At 38.1% G+C, this 16857-nt stretch overlaps 1 protein-coding gene across 2 annotated transcripts in view; it reads right to left on the bottom strand.

Moving 5' to 3' along the window:
• The window catches only part of HSF2 (heat shock transcription factor 2), a 912698-nt gene extending 897094 nt beyond the window's left edge, over positions 1-15604 (bottom strand). Inside the window, exon 1 of one of the 2 annotated variants that reach the window (XM_044073756.1) lies at positions 15213-15604. In XM_044073756.1, coding sequence (XP_043929691.1) covers positions 15213-15305 — 93 coding nt within the window. In that variant the 5' untranslated portion in view covers positions 15306-15604. The remainder of the gene's footprint in view (positions 1-15212) is intronic. The other variant, XM_044073761.1, reaches the window with a different exon arrangement.
• Positions 15605-16857: the final 1253 nt, after the last annotated feature.

The raw sequence follows: 16857 nt of genomic DNA on the forward strand, positions 1-16857 counted from the left end.
CGTTTTTCAGAAGATCGGCAGTCAGATGGCTTACCTAAGCCATTCTGGAATATGGAGATCGAGAGCAAAAATATTTAGCTACAATAAGGGCCTGACTACGTACAGTTCTGGTGTTGAAAACAAAGCACAAAACCAACAGTGAGGGACGTCGTGGCCTGGGCCTAAACAAGTGACGCAGTAAGAGTGTAAATCTCTGTGTGGTATTTGCTTTCCACAGGCAAGACAATTGTTAACTTTTTCTGACATCAGTTAGAGCAAGAAAAAAGGATCCCCAATGGGGTACTTAGCTTTAGAAGACTTCAACTTCAATTTGGAAATGAAAATTCAGGTAGCGGCTGACCAGCACTCGTGCCAACTGCTTCTGCTTCGGGCTCCTTGGTAAGAAAGTCTTATGTAATGCCATCGGCTGCCTGATTTTATACCACCGACGACCTGACATCAGTCCTGGGGCGACAGCAACCGACTCAGAAATACTAAGCCTCTGGTATTCGGGCCGACTCCTGGCAGGATAACCCAAGTGTGATGACTGTAACAGTGAAACACGAAGAACATCTGTCCCTCCAAACCATTCTGCTGATGTTGCAGAAGAGGTTTACATCCCTAGACAGAGTATTTTTAATGCCGTATGATTTGCTAATGTGTAGTAAACCCATCAGTAATGGGTCAGAATATGCCTTGTATGCCATACACGTCACCTCTTAGCAGTCTGTAGGATACACAATATAATATCAGGGCTTTGGGTTGGTCCATGTAAGACATTTTATTTAGGTTTTGTGTCCTTTTAAGTAAGGTATCTCTGTGGATGTTCCAGTTGTTCAGACACATGCCAAAGGGGGCATTATATTCAATGACTGGCATAATGACATCCCCAAATTTAGACACAATCCCTTTGTTTATAAACTGTGCAATATAAAGGAACTTTTTACACAAGTTGGTCAAAAGTTAAGTCACTATACATTCCCAAATCTTAGGAGCATATTGTCAATGTGGTTGTTCCCTGGGGTAGAGGACTTCCCAAAGGATACAATAATGCATTTTTTGGCATTAGTTTCAGACCATGACTTTGACAATAGTTATTTTTTTTGGGGACAAACCTTCCTATCATCTGGGAATTATCTGCAAACTTAAGTCAGCCAAAGCCCCTTGGCATTAGTTTTTACTTCAGAAAAGATGCCAAACAGGAGGGGTCCCAGCACAGAACCCTAGAGGACTCTACTGCTGATGTTTTCTTTGTTGAGGTAACTTCCCCTACTTTGATTACTTGCACCTTGTCTGTGAGCCAGCTGGAAATCCAGCAGGTGACCTGTATTTATTCCCATTAGTCCTAGTTCATTTATCTTCTCTACTATGCCAGAGTGGGGAACGGTGTCAAAAGCTTTGACCACGTTGAGTTATGCAATGTGTACAGTTTTGCCTTATCCGTTACTATGGGGACCCTTTCAAAAAAAAAAATCCACCAGGCTGAGTAAGCATGACCTGCCCTTGACGAATGCAAAATGAGAAGTCCAATGTTGGGAGGTTCCATATGTCTTGATTAATTCCATGAAAATTTTTTCCATGGCTTTGCATACGAGGCTAGTCTGACTTACGGGTCTGCAACTACCTAGATCTGTGGGAGGTCCTCCCTTATGTAGGGAAATGACTGTAGTGATTTTCCATTTGCTTGGTACAAAACTTGTACAGCAGCTGAAATTGAACAGTGTTGGGTGTTGGGTAAACCATTCTTCATGCTATCTAAGATGCATCCAGGGATGTAGTCAGAACCCATTGATGCAGTATTTTTAGCTCTTGATACCACTTTTAGGGACTTAACTGTTACAGTTAGACTTCAGATGTCTAACTGTATGAATACTAATGTACAATTTATTTTATACAGAATACACAGTTAAAATATAAGCATTCCAATCATAGCTGTCAACCTCCTAGCACAAGACTATGGGACTAAGGCCCAAAAATCAGAGAAATATGTCAAACAGTGCTATAATATGCTTAAAAAAACGTTAGGAAAACGAGTATTGCACCAGCGTGCGTTTTCTGAAGGATATGAACTCAAATGCCTGACATTTAGTAACTGAAAGCAGTGATTTGCCAGAATCAACACATTATACAAAGAACAGATCAAAAAGATATGAGGCAAAAGGGGACACTATAAAATTAGGGACAGTTTCCAACTTACTTCAAAAATATACATTAGTTCAAGCAGAACTAGAGCTGTAGTTGGCTCGTACAGCTCCCGGTGCCAGTCCCTAATCTGGCACCCTGCCCCTTTAGCTCTTCAGTTGAGGAGCCAAAAAAAGGTCCATTTTCCTAACCTCGGGCTCCAAGCCGGATCCATTACCCACCTCCATCCCCTCAGATCTTCAGATGAAGAGGAGGAGAGAAAAACAGGACTTCTTGTATTTTTACTCTGGCTACAAGTACAATTACTGTACACAGGCATGCTGAAGTGAAGTTCTGTACTAGCATTCAGAAATATTAGTACAGAAACAAATGTGGGAACTGCACTTCCCAACTGATTTGCCCAGAGTGTCTGCTCCCCACCCTTGCTATGCTACTGAGTCCAAGCAATCTACTGCCCATAATACCTGGTTATCTGCCAACATTTTAAACACCTCCACCACCTACCTGTTGTTATTCAGACTATCTTAAGTGATCTACACCCCAAACACAGCATTCCCTTTTCTCGCTGCCGTTTCCATCATAGCCATTTCTTTCAGTACAAATATCAAAATTTGTTTACTTCTGGCTTGGACTCCCATCACAAACTACACAACAGGATTTGCTGTGTTGTTTATACATGAGACCAAGTCAAAAACCTGAAAACTATGATAATTTCTTTAAAAAGAGCACCACTCTTCAAAAAAGCTATGGTAAAATCATTGTTCCCTCTTAAAGGATACCTAGCCAAATAAGCAAGACAGAAAATAATCCATAACTAAATTGGATTCCATGGCTAAACTAGTCGAAATGAGTACAAATTAAAAGATTCTCACTGACACAGAGTCCTTTCAAGTCAAAATTGCAAACATCAGTGCAAAGTCTGAGCTAACCTTGATACCACATTACCAAAGCTCTAATCAATCCTGACATCTAGGGCCTTGCAATTGCTCCTAGAGATATCTGGAGAAGGAACCTTCCAGCCTGGGGATTATGGGTATAGGGGAGCTGCTACGAAACCTTGGAAAGTTCTCATAACTAAGCTGACCCATGTCCTGGTATTCTTAGACCTGCAGGTAATGAGAACAGACATCCAATCTCAGATTGCTGATCCTAGGAAAGAAACACAACATGAATCAATAAATTGTAGCTGCTACACTGGAGCAGCAAGGAGTAAAAAACTAAGCAAACTAAGTAAAGCACTATATGGTACAATTGATGTTTTTGCTGCCAGTGCTCTAGATGTAGTTGTGACTAGGACAACACACTTTGGATCAATAGGATGAAATATGACAGAATGAAAAACGTAACTTTTCTGGAATGTAGATTCAAGTTTTTGGTGAGCACCAATAAAAGTTTTTTGAAGGATATGAAGCTTGGATCCTCAGCCGTCAGTATGTGCAACCACGCACATGAGGGATAAGAGTTTGCAACATTTTTTGTCCGCAGCAATAGAAAGTTTCCCTTTCCTGCACCAAATTGACCCATTTTTTTCCTTCACATGGGCAACTGCCCTCTGGCCCATTTGTTCCTCTGTAGAGATGAGAGACGGGTGTTTTGGAGCAGGACAACCTGTAGATCCTACCGACTGTCCTATGCTCATCTACGTAGCAGACTTCCAAGCTTCACTGTAGATTCCTTGAGAGATACATGCACACTTCTATGTAAATCAAAAGGTGTTTCAACACAGTATTCGTTTAAGGGTGTGCACACTTGTGCAACCAGCTTATTGTGCATTTTTTATATTTCCCCCCAACAGATTTGTTTGTTTTTCAATTGAATTGTACAGGTTGTAGGTCACATTAAAGGTGGGAAAAGTTTTGATATGATTTATTGTGGTCTCATTTTTTACATCACAAAAACCTAGTGTTTTAATAGTGGTGTGTACACTTTTTATATCCACTGTGGACTGAAACATTATGTACATCTGCAAGTTTACATATTTACAAACACCTGCACACACGCATATAAATTATATAAAACACAAGTGCAATACAGCCATATACACGACTCTGCTCTGTGCATGCATATTTTCATTTTTATTTGTATGTGCAGAAATGTAAACAAACGTGCACACAAAATGAATAAACCCCACAAACATTTACCTCTAGTACAATGCAGAAAACATTTGTTACTGACAAATGGAGAGATGTCCACAAAAATCAAGAGACATGAGGTCTGCTGTTTTGCAGTACTTGGCAAGTTTGACAAGCATCAGCAACACTCACTAGAACTTAGAAAAATGCCCGCTGTTTACTGCAACTGCCTACCACAAGTAAGCCAATTACTGCGACAGAGGGAAAATGAGACTTGGAGACAGCTATGACCACAATGAGAAAGACCTCTTTACTGGCTCATTAGTACAAATCTAAATTGCGCTCTGACACAGCACTGTCAGGCCTGGTGGTGGCAGTAGTGTTTTCCCTGAAAGCACAAGCAATGCACTGGTCAAATGCAACCCCCCTACATGCACGCAAGAACACGAGCACTCATACAGAAGAGCTACCCCCCACACACACACAAACACATCTTCATTGAACTTATTCACACCTTGACAGCTTCCAGACGTGAATTGGTGACCAGAGTCTTTTGATGGCATTATTTTTTTCTCCAACACTAAACTTTTACACTGCCAAGCAAGTCTCTGAACTGCTCAGCAGCATAAACTGAGAGCCACTGGCATTTCCAGAGGAAAGCACATGGCTGATTAGTATTAGCCATTCCCTTGGATGGTCTTGAGTGCTTCTCTGCCAGAAAAGCTGTCCTCCATGCCAATGCTCTCACTAATGGGAAACCTAAATGGTACAACTGTGTAAGCACTGGAAAAGGTTACTGCAAGGGGAGAAAAGTCATGTTAAAGCTTCCCCATGCAGTATGCTTTTCTGAATCCCAGCCATTAAGACTAATGCTGTGCCTGTTAGAGTAGGAAGTACTATGAAAGACAAGTGGATTTCCACTACTTACCGCTAGCTAACTGAAGTAAGTATGTTTGGTTGGTCATGGTAGTGGACTGCTCCTAGACCCAGTGGGTAAACAAGTGATTATCTGGCATACATTTTAAAAATATGCTTCTCATGCACACATACAAATGCTCTTACACATTTTTCATAGCCGTTTATGCGTATTTATGTAGGTTTGTTTATTTCGAATTCATAAAACTGCATACACACTTTCCAAAGTCCTAGATAAGTTATTCAGTCACATATATAGTTGTTGATCCAGAGACTGCAGCATAGCTTGCTTATACAGTAGAATTCAGAAGTTCACTTATCACACAAAATAAACATGTAACAGGTACTCAACCATAAATATTTATACACGAGTACAATATACATAAATTCTGCTTTTTTACCGTAGACTGAGCCAAGAGCTCGACTCTTGAGCAGCAGCCCGAGAAGAAAAACTCCAAAAACTGTGGAAGGAAAATGCTTTTAAACAGAATATTCCAATGGGACAGTCAAAAAGTAACACATTTTTCTTAACGATAGTGTATGAAAGCAGACTAACAAGACAAAGTTTGTAATATGCATCTTGAGAATACAAAGGAGCAAGAAAAACAAATGTTATAAGAAATATACAAAATTTATATATTCATTACTGTCCCAGCTATGCTATAATTCTAGTTTACAACAGATCTTAATTGTGCAAGCAGAAAGTCAAAGGTATAGTGTTAGTATAAAAAAATGTGATTCAGAAATAGAAAAAAAAAAAAGGACAACATGTTAATGATAGAGGCAAATGGACTGGATAGAGCACAGCACAACTGATAGCAGGAAAGAAGGATAAAGTTCTGGAACCTTTTGCTAATTTTATTAGATCAAATACATATATAAAATTATTAAAATAACAGAGAATTCAAGTTCTAAAATTCAGCTGTTTGCAGATGACAACTTATTGACATTGAGTGGTGATAATAATAAATCTATACCTGCACCTGTTTTAGCAATGGAACTATTTCAAAGAAAATATGGTTTAACATTTAATGATAAAACAAAAATTTTACTGAAACATAAATAAGAACAAAATCCCAAATAAGTTCCTTAAATATATTGTTAAAAAAAAGAAAAGTAATTACTTGGGAATAACCATAATAGATAATACTAAAGACATAGTAAATTATAACTATACTAATTGTGTAAAGATACAAAATATAATGGACAATTAGAATAAAATGTCCCTGCAATGGAAGAAAGGCTCTATCATCAAAATGATTACCTTGACAAAAATCCTATATATTATTCAATTATTAACATTCCCTCCTATGAAAACCTGTATTAAAGATTTTAACACTTTCACTTTGAAATTTCTTTGGTTCCCTGACAAACCAAGAATTGCATTAAATCATCATATAAGCGACTGGGAAGTAGGGGGAATAGGACTACGAGACATAGAATTATATTCATTATTATCAGTTATGAAAACAATATGTCTGTGAATCAACAACACCTACACAGCTAGATTTTTATGCATTCCAACTTTAATAGATATACTAATAATAATCTTACATTAAATAACACCTTATTGTGGTTATTAAAGGATTACATTACAGGACAAAGTCACCAAACGAGTGATTCTTACTTCATTTTGACTATATTAAATACTTTTATAAATTTTATATATAGAAATCTGTCTTTTAAAGCATGGATCTTCCTTATGTTTCCTATAACATATACTGTTAATGTCTTTACTTCAAATTTAGAAACAATGGCTGCCTTTAAAGAGGAAAGATCCATTGCACTGGTTTTAGTTAAAGATTAAAAGCTACACTCAGTAGATTACATTAGGAATAAATATGATTTGGATAAAGATGATAAAGACATGGTAGATATACAATCTCGTAGACTATACACAGAAGTGGAAATTAAGTCAATGCAACCAATGTTAAGGGATCATATCCCAAAATTGATTTGAATGTATCACATTTTTATTACAACAAAACTCCTTGGGACATGGTTTCTTGTCCAAATTGTACAAAGAGGGAAACTAAAACATGTAATGATACATACCGGAACTATTTTACCCAAATCAATAATAGACTATGAAATGAAGTAGGCAAAACATATATTTCTATTATCATCTAAACATAATACCTCATCTCTTAGATGGCATTTGTCTACACTGACGTTTTTTCATAGGTCGTCCTTCTCCCCCTCATAAAACTGAACTTCTGTACAAGAAAAACAACTTTGTTGGAGATGCAGGAAAGAACTAAAAGCAGACTGGCAACAAAGGTTCTTTGACTGCACTGTCTTGATACCTTTTTAGAAAAATATTATTTTTTTACAACTGCGGTGGTGGTGCTGCGGTAGTGCTGTCGCCTCACAGTTAGACGTTTCCCGTTCGATTCTCAGTTATAGCATCTTCTGTGTGTCGACATACGTGAACGGGCGGTCCTTCGTTGAAGGTTATGCGTTAGGCCTGGCAAGCCAGCACGTAAAACTCTACTGCCAATCATTAGCGGACCGGAGTTCCACTGTGGCGACCCCTAACCGGGAAAAGCCGAATAGACACAAACAATTATTATTTTTTTACAGGCATTTTTTGGAGATGCATTTATTTTATCTAAATCATCAATTGTTTTTAATACTCCTATTCCCACTAGTGTTAAAAAAACGAAATACTACATATTGTGGACTGTACTGACCATCTCCAGAAAAGTGATCACACAAAAATGGAAAAATGAATTTACTCCCTCATTTAAAGAATTTATAAGTTTAGTAACTTAAGTAACTGATCTAGAAATTATTACAATCACATTGAGAATGAACAGAATTGCCTCCTGCCTCAATGTATGGACAAAATTTAAAGAACTGCTTGACAAGCAGAAATAAAGCATTCTGGAATTGAACAGACATGCAACATCAGAAATGACTAGAAGGCTGATGGACACTCTTGTAAATAGTAGGTTGGTTGTTTCTTATTTTTTAATATGTACGTAGATTTCTAATTATAAATTTTATAATGATTATGTTTTATGAAAATATACTAAAAATATTTAAAAAAAAGAATACAGATAGTAAGAATGCACTGTTTAGGCATGTGCAGACTTGTATGAATGTTGATGTTTTTTGTACTGGAAAAGATTTATAAAAATCAAAGTAATTCGTGGCAAAACACATTTTCATATAGAGAATTGTTTTTGGCAAATAAAGTTGAATGGAACTACGCCACTAGGATAATATGACAAGTTTATCCATTAAAAGCATTTTAACTATGAGGACAAGTAAATTATACACATTAATTCATAAATTAATTTTTCACAGATTGTTTTACATAATTTGAAGGTTTTTTTAAGTAAGTTTTAAATACAGATATTTAACATTTGTTTCTAAATGTTCACGTATGATTGGTGTCACATGATTTAACAAGTTATTTAAGGGTTCTGTTCTGCTACATTTGTTATTCTGCCAAAGACCAAGGTCATAAGTGTGGTAAAAATTGCTAAATAATGAATTGTGGTCTGAGTGTGCATGTTTAATTATGTGTAACTGTGTTGCTGAAGGCACACTGCTTGTGTCTAAGGTTGGAAATACTATATGTCTCAAAGCGTATCTGCTGTGTGCCAGGCTAAGGTCTAGGCCCTCAGTAATGGCGAACATTGTGTGCCAGGAGCTTTTGCCATACCAAACCAAAGTTAATTCAGTGCACTTCAGGTGAACAATGAATGCAAAAGCAGTGTCTTTGTTAACTCGGGTGTTGGTGATCGCTGCCATGTCACCCAAAAACATTGTGGCGTATGTCATCTTTGATAAATGTGTCATAGGTTTGCCATCACTGGTCTAGGGGGGTTCCCATATATCAGGGTCCATCACTGTTGCAGTCTGTTTCAGAGGATCAAGAGGCTACAAGGCAGAGGGTTCTGATGTTGCTTCAGATTACAACACAGATTTTATCACTCACATTACAGACATTTGTTAAAAATGGGAAGGATGCAGGTTCTGCCATTTCTTATTATGAGAAGTATCCATCCAGCCCACTTTTGCATATGGGATTGGGATATCACTTCAACACTGAAAATCAATTAGAGCAAATGTTCACACTGCCAGTTGGCTATCTGTATCATTAAATATCCATGAAATTCAGGAGGTGTGCTTTCAAAACATGAAACTCCATTTTCATTAGATGAAATCTGGCAATTATACTCATGATTTTCAAACATAATTTCTGGTTATTATGGTGATTTGATTATTGCCTCACAGAAAGAGGTTCTCCAGTTCAATTCTTGGCTGGGGTGCGTTCTGTGCGGAGTCCTCATGTCCTCACTGTGGTTGCGTGGGTTTCCTCTGGGTGCTCCTGTTTCCCCCACATCCCAAAGACATGCTGTAGGTGCACTGGACACTCTAAATTGGCCCTAGGTGCAAGTGTGTGTGTCCATGCCTTCTGTGGAAGATTGGGCACCAGGCTGGCAACTCAACACCATATAACTCCACTGCCAATTGTTCTGCAGACTGTTGTTCCACTGTGGCGACCTCTAACCGGGAAAAGCTGAAAGGAAAAGAAGGAGAGGAGGATAAACTATTTGGAAGATGTAATACAGGCACGGTTACAGATTTATATGGTGCGGTACATAACTTCATGTGGAGTGCAAATTATATTCAACTCCTTACACACATTTTTTTTTTTGTTAGCTAATTGTTGGCTTCATCTCTAATTTTGGGTGTCATAGTTTTGCAAAACAAAGGAAGTATTAAGAGTCTCCAGCATGGTTTGTACTGAGGAGATGTTTTTGTTTGAACCTTAATGGTCTGAAGAGGTGATATGTTTCAGCATATCATTGCTAAACAAGGAAATCTGGTTGTTTACGGCAAAGTCAAATTATTTTGTAGATTTAGCTACTGTAGCTTATCCAAGCACTGAAAGTGGTGTGTTTAATTACAAAAATGTGTTGCAAATTTAGCTGTATTGCAGGTTTGTTATAGTTTATGGTTTTTTTTTTTTTTTGTAAATTTATTAGTACTTGTTCTTCTAAATAAGGCTTAGCTTTATACAGAACCTGGATTCTTGGGTGCTTTGGATACAATGTAATGATGCTCAGATTTTAGTCTATGATAACATCTAGAAGTTTAGTCTGGGTTACTTGCTCAATAATGGTGTTATTTGATTCTAGAATATTAAATGTGCAGGCCAAATGTCAGTATAAGGTGGGAATAAACAAAATAAGATTAGAAGTTTAAGGATTTACTATCAGCTGAGATTCTGTGTGATTACTTCTCAAAGTTACGAAAGGCGTGTTGTGCTGTAACTTGAAAATGGGCAAATGATTTGGCTGGGCAGATAATGGCAGTGGTATTGGCACTCCGTATTTAATCAGAGTTTTAAATGTTTTTGTGCAAGTCATTAATGACTACAGAGAAGTGAACTCAATGAATCCTCTAGGCGCTCCTACTGAAACCTGTTTGAAGACGTGTAATTAATGCCACTAGATGGCCTGTGATGCATCTTGTAAGTATCTATGTAGACAGCATACAGAGACTTTGCTGATACTCAGGGTATTTAACAAATATCTAAGGTAGTTAATCATGTAGTACTAGATGATGCGAGACATAAAGTAAAAAAAAAAAAAAAAAAAAAAAAAAACTAGCTGATTTATTTTGCCTTGGAAAATCAATGCGCTGTTAGTACTGTGATCTGAATAGAAGCAGTATACAAAAATAAGTTGTTTGTTATATGACTGAAGAGATGAATACCGGCACACTTTTTCTCCCAAGAATCTTGGATAGGAGACATTTCAACAATGGTTCCCATTTTGTGAAGAGGTTTAATACGGGCTTCCAACTAGATGGCAGGGACGTACTGTTCTGTGATCAGATTTGTTAATTAGGGTTGCAATGAGATATGTTATAATAATACTAATGTCATTTTTTAAAATCTTCACAAGGAAGGTTACTGGGTGTTGGGGAAGCTCGCCTGAATTTGAGTAATAATGTTTTGATGTACTGCACCCTTACACCACATAACTGTCATACATGAGCTGCTTGCCGTGATTTATACTTAAAAAGGCATATGTTGGGGCACATTCTATAAAATTTACGTTCATCTTAGCTTACATCATAATCCGTTTCCTCTGAAAGGGATTAGATTGGGATCTTTTCATCCCAAGGAGATTATACTTTGTTAACAGAGTTTCAAAGTTTTGGATTATATTTATCAATTTACATTATTAAAATAATTCCTTTTGTTTGGGGCACCATTTTCTTTACGATGTTTGAGGGTTTTGTATTGTTTGTTTGGGGCACCATTTTCTTTACGATGTTTGAGGGTTTTGTATTGTTTGTTTGGGGCACCATTTTCTTTACGATGTTTGAGGGTTTTGTATTGTTTTATTTTTCCAGACATTTCATGTTGCACCTGGGTTTTCTCCAGGTGTTCCGTTTTCCTTCAACATTCCAAAGACATGCAGTAGGTGGATTGGACACTCTAAATTGGCTGTAGGTGCGAGTGAGCAGACAGAAGAACTACAGCGGCAGGGCTAGCCACCCGGCGGTGTAAATCTTGGCTCGAGATGATTGTCACTGTTGAAGTGATACCCGACCACATGTGCAAAATGGGAAAAGGGGTTGAGGATGGATGGCTGATGACGACGTAAAACAACGTACTGCCCTCTAGAGAGGAAAAAAAAAAAATCAGATCAGTGCCAATTGGTTAAGTATGTTAATGAAAGTGTAGCTGAAACACGCAACAGATGGCACAGCCTAGTGGTAAAGTTTTTAGGGTTTCCACTTGCACTGTGCAAGTCAAGAGATGAAAAGGGATTTTTGATACCTTTTTTGGATCACACATATGTACTGTGAACCCACGCAAACCATTTTATTTATGTTCAGCTCCAAAAAAAATGGACTCTGTCTCAGTAAGATTATACATTTTTGATGTTACAATCCACTTTAGGATGATGTGCTTGTTGGTTAATTTGTTGGTTCTAGACAGGCGAGTTTTAATTAAGTGAAGCCAAACAAATATATTTTTGCTGAATTCATATACTTAGTCAGGTCTACATCTCTGAATAATCTATTTTTGTATGGTTACTGTTAGCAAGAACAGTATAATTTCAAGCGTATTAATGTCATTCATGTGAACATAGCCAGCCTTAGGCATAGGTTAACTAGGCGGCTGCCTAGAGCACCAGTCTAGCAGGGGCATTTTTCCAGTAATCTGGATGGTCTAGGTAGACCAGGATGGAGGCACCAGGTGTGTTAGGGGACACTCTGGAGACCTTTTCCCTAGGGCACTATTTGACCAAATGCCACCCCTACATGTGAGGTGGGGCTAGGAAGCAGATAAAAGATTATCAGTTCATGCTGCCTATTTAAATAGATTGTTGCTGTAAGTAAATATTCAAATACGTCAAACGAGGAAATACTTACATCGCACTTGGTAAACTTTAATATTTTTGAGTATAGCAGTGTAATTTCATCAGTGCTTAGCACGTCTTAACCTGTTGGCAGGATTTCATTATCCAAGGCTCTGGGTTTTAGCCACTTTTTTTTTTGACTGCTAATAAGTCATTGTGGCATTCTGCCACCCAGCTATGTAACCTTATAAACTGATGTCAATGTCACTACTAAGAATCAAATTATCCAATAGTGGTATATGGTATTTTAGAAAATATTAATTTAGCTTGTCAAAAGATTTATTTTGCAAGGGAGTACTAATGGCTGACCATCAGCTGTTCCCCGGGACCTCTCCATGTTCACTGGACCTACTTAACAGAACCAGCCTACCCCAGCCAATCTCCAACCCATGTTCAGGACTAGTGAGGAGATAAAGGTACCATGCAGCAGCAGCATCACACTGTTATCAGTGTTTACATCTCCTAATTTCCCCATATACTGCATACACCTGCTACGTTCTAAGAAAGGATATGCAATTACCCCACCTCTGTGACAACTCAGCCACAGTCCCACCTCCCAGTGGACAATGTACATCAAGCTTCCCAGCCTCTACCAAGGATCAATCATAAAGTATGCCCAACTGTGTGTATTCACCCCCCCACACACACACACTGGTCATGCTCATCTGTCTTGCCTACGCCATTCAAGCACCAAAAGCCACTAATCAAACTCAGGTCATCAGGGCTATATTTGGGGGTCTACTCCTCCACGTCACTGGTACAGAGCTGTCATCAAATGATGCTTGAAGCTTCTTTCTGGTTCAGGGAACAGACATGTGCTTAATTAGCACATTGGTAGACATGTTTTTGAGAGGATACAGGTGTGCACTGATTATTATATTTGAAGTGTAATACTGGTGATTGTGTCTGTTCTTTTGTAGTGTTTCTAGATATCAAAGGGAATACGCTGATAACTAAGAACAGTTGTTTTGATGAAAAATGATAAGGTTTGAAGTATGTCTGATCGATAAGATGGAAAAAAAACTTTTCTGTGAGAAAAGAGTAAACTGGTTTTCAAGCAAAAAGGTCAGATATTAAGCAAACATTCTTATTAACTTAAAATATAACTGTACGCTAATCTAAAAACTTTGATAATACAACAGCACACACACAGGGAACTGGGCCAGTAAGTACTAAAACAGTCTGGCAAAGTACATAGGGAATTGTCCTGGTGCTTACAAATGTCACTTGGAACCAGCCTGTTGTGTAAGCTACTGGACAGGGTACATAAGGAATCAACCTAGTGCATACTAAAGCTGACTGGTACGGTACATGAGGAATCAACCTGGTGCATCTTAAAACCGCTTGACAATGTATACAGGGAATAAGTTTGGTACATACTCAAGTTGCATGGTGTTCCTGAGAAAATGTAATCTTCAGATTGTTGTATATAAACTCCTGACACCTGGTCACAACCGGTGCATCCATGGCATACATCTGAGGTCAGTAGCAATGTTGAAGTTAAGGTTGCAAAATGTCACCTCTTTATCATCACAAGCTTATTATACAGCCATATACATATGGCTCATCTAATATATTAAAGGGATATTCAACCAAATGTTCTCTACTGACTTTGTTAGTGGCACTGCACTACTCAGGTATATTCCAAAATCCATACAAAAATTACAAATTACTTCATCAGTATGTTTAACAACTAAAACATGTCTAGTTGCTTGCAATGAAGACCAAACATTTAAAGCTAGTACAAAGCTGTGCTTCCTTGTCAACACTGTCCACGAACAGCAGAAAGGTAAGCAACCTCCCTTTGTGGTGAATTCTATATATCAAATGGTAACACAACTGCCAAACTCACCTTCGTTTTGCAGAATCTTCGTCCAATACAGTTTATTAGCACGATCAACATAAACTGGAGGCCACACATGTCACTTGCCAAACAACAAATATACAACAGATACGTTTTTCATCACCAGTGCCCAAAAAGATCCAACAGGAACAATGGGGAAATGTTTCTACTGATACCACCATGGAAAATGCTGGTATGAGAATTCTGAAACCTGTTACTATCACACATAAGCAGAACTGCCCGACCCAATAAGCAGGTTTTGGAAAATAGCAGGATAGGGAGACAAAAAAAAAAACTATGCCTACTTAACATGTGGCCTGCGTGATAAAAGAATTACTTGGGAATATGGCCCAGGTACAGCTAATAATCTGGAGCCCTTATTTAAAAAAATGGGAGAAATCAGCCCCAAATAAGTTGCTCGCACAGTTACAATACATTTCTTACCCATTCTTACACAGTTGTACAATAAAAAGTTAGGACATCAATCCCATCTTGTCAGTCAAGTCGACTATTTACCTGATCACACACAAACTAAAATATGCCAATAAACAATAATAAGACTTTACTATAAACAACTACTATTCACAAGTCTACACCACATTATGTAGATATTAAAATACCGTTCAGATTAATCGGAGACGGGTACTTTAACACTATGAAAGTAAATTATTTGACAGCTTCACCAACTAACGTGCATATAATCAGGCCTTATATGCTCCGTTCACGAATGAATGCCGGCATACATAAGACTCCATTTCCACCCTTTTCACCATTACCAAAGACATGGAACATGCAATATTTCAAACCAAACCAAATTAATGAAATACTTTGTCAGCTTTTAAAAATTAAATGGACACAACCCACCTGACTCCAACAGATGAACTCGTTTGTGTCACAGTCCTCAACTAGAGTCCACAGTTTAGACAAGAATGCCGGCACGTTTGCGTACTGCTTCATCTCAGAACAAAAAAAAAAGAAAACTAAACTATAGTTAAAATGTAATCGAATAAACCTGTTTATCTGTACTAAGAAGGGCAGTAAAGTGAATCCAAAATAAATAAAATTACGCAAAATACTCAAAATATGAATTTATTTGTAGGTGAGGCACTTTCAACCCTCGTGTTCCGGAAAAAAAAAAGGGAAACTCGAGCCGTCATTTAGTAAGACCAGTGATTGGCGATCTTGCTAGCTGTGTCATCAGAGACCACCCCATCAAAGCAATCTCACGTGTAACAACAACATGTGAGCGTCAACATAGACCAAGGCAACGCTTTCTAACAGCAGCAGCATTAATATGGGAGGAGCACGAAGTCTGAATCCTTGTTTTGCAACTCAGTAAAAAACTTTATTGTCCGTCAAAGACGAGAAATGCGCATGAATTTCTTTTAATGGTCTCGTCCATCTGTGGACGTAATAGTGCAAGTTAAAAAGCTTTTAGGGGTTGCTTGTTTTTGTAGCTGCGTGCAGGGATGTAGCCAGAGAATTTAATTTGTTCTTTTGTGTTGTTATTGCTTCCCCCTCCATTCACCTGGCAATAAAAATAAATAAATAAACGGTACCCCATTACTTAAATGCTTGCATCACTTTTCTAAAACTAGTTTATGTTTTCAATCTCTGTGTAACTCTTATTGGAGGTATCAATTTAGACAGTTGTGGAGAAAGTGAAACCGTGGCTTTTTTAGGCCTTACTTAATCATGTCTAGAGAATTGTATTCTGTACAGTAACAAGGGTGTGACTAACCACGCTATTGTTAAGGATATTTGAACTGTATCTTACTGAAATTGGTACACCTTGTTTGCTGTAGCATAGACTAGATCCAGGCCTGCTGAATCTAGCTTTGTTTATATGCTTATTTGTTTGCTTGTTATTTCCCTGGAACGCTAATTCCACCTAATACGCGGCTTCTCAGCGCTTCTATGGATCACTAGTGATATCTGCATTACTTACTGTACTTATTTCCTTGTTTCACTTGAAAGAAAGTTACTGTTTGTCGTTTTTGCATTTAAGTTACCTGTGACACATTGCACTTAAGTTACCTGGCACTTGCTCACTAAAGCAATTGTATAAGTCAGCACTAAAAATTAAAAGCACTACACCTTCACTCCCCACTGGCCCTGGTTTTCAATTATTAAGGAATTCCCAATATTATTCTAGCATGTCCAAAGGTCAGTTGTCAATCTCCTCTCCGGTCCAGCTGGTGAATCTGGGAATCTTGAGTCAATATTACAACTGCCTCATGTACACAGACAACCCTCTCCTCCTCCCAACAAATTCCAACACGTGAGAGATGCAACCATATAGCCAAACTGGAGGCTAAGCTCTTTCAACTCAGTACTGGCATAACCAGTCAGGAGGAGAAGGAAACCACACTCACTACAATCCCAGTCTCACATAGACCTACCACGACAGCAAACCAAACACATAATCACACAAAAACATACTCGGAGGCTCTAAATAAATATCTGCCGAAGCAGCAGAGACCTCCAAAGCAGACACCCAAGCAGCCGC

This window comes from Protopterus annectens, chromosome 1.part1 (genome assembly GCF_019279795.1).
Source record: "Protopterus annectens isolate FY-2018-M chromosome 1.part1, PAN1.0, whole genome shotgun sequence".
Lineage (NCBI taxonomy): Eukaryota > Metazoa > Chordata > Ceratodontiformes > Protopteridae > Protopterus > Protopterus annectens.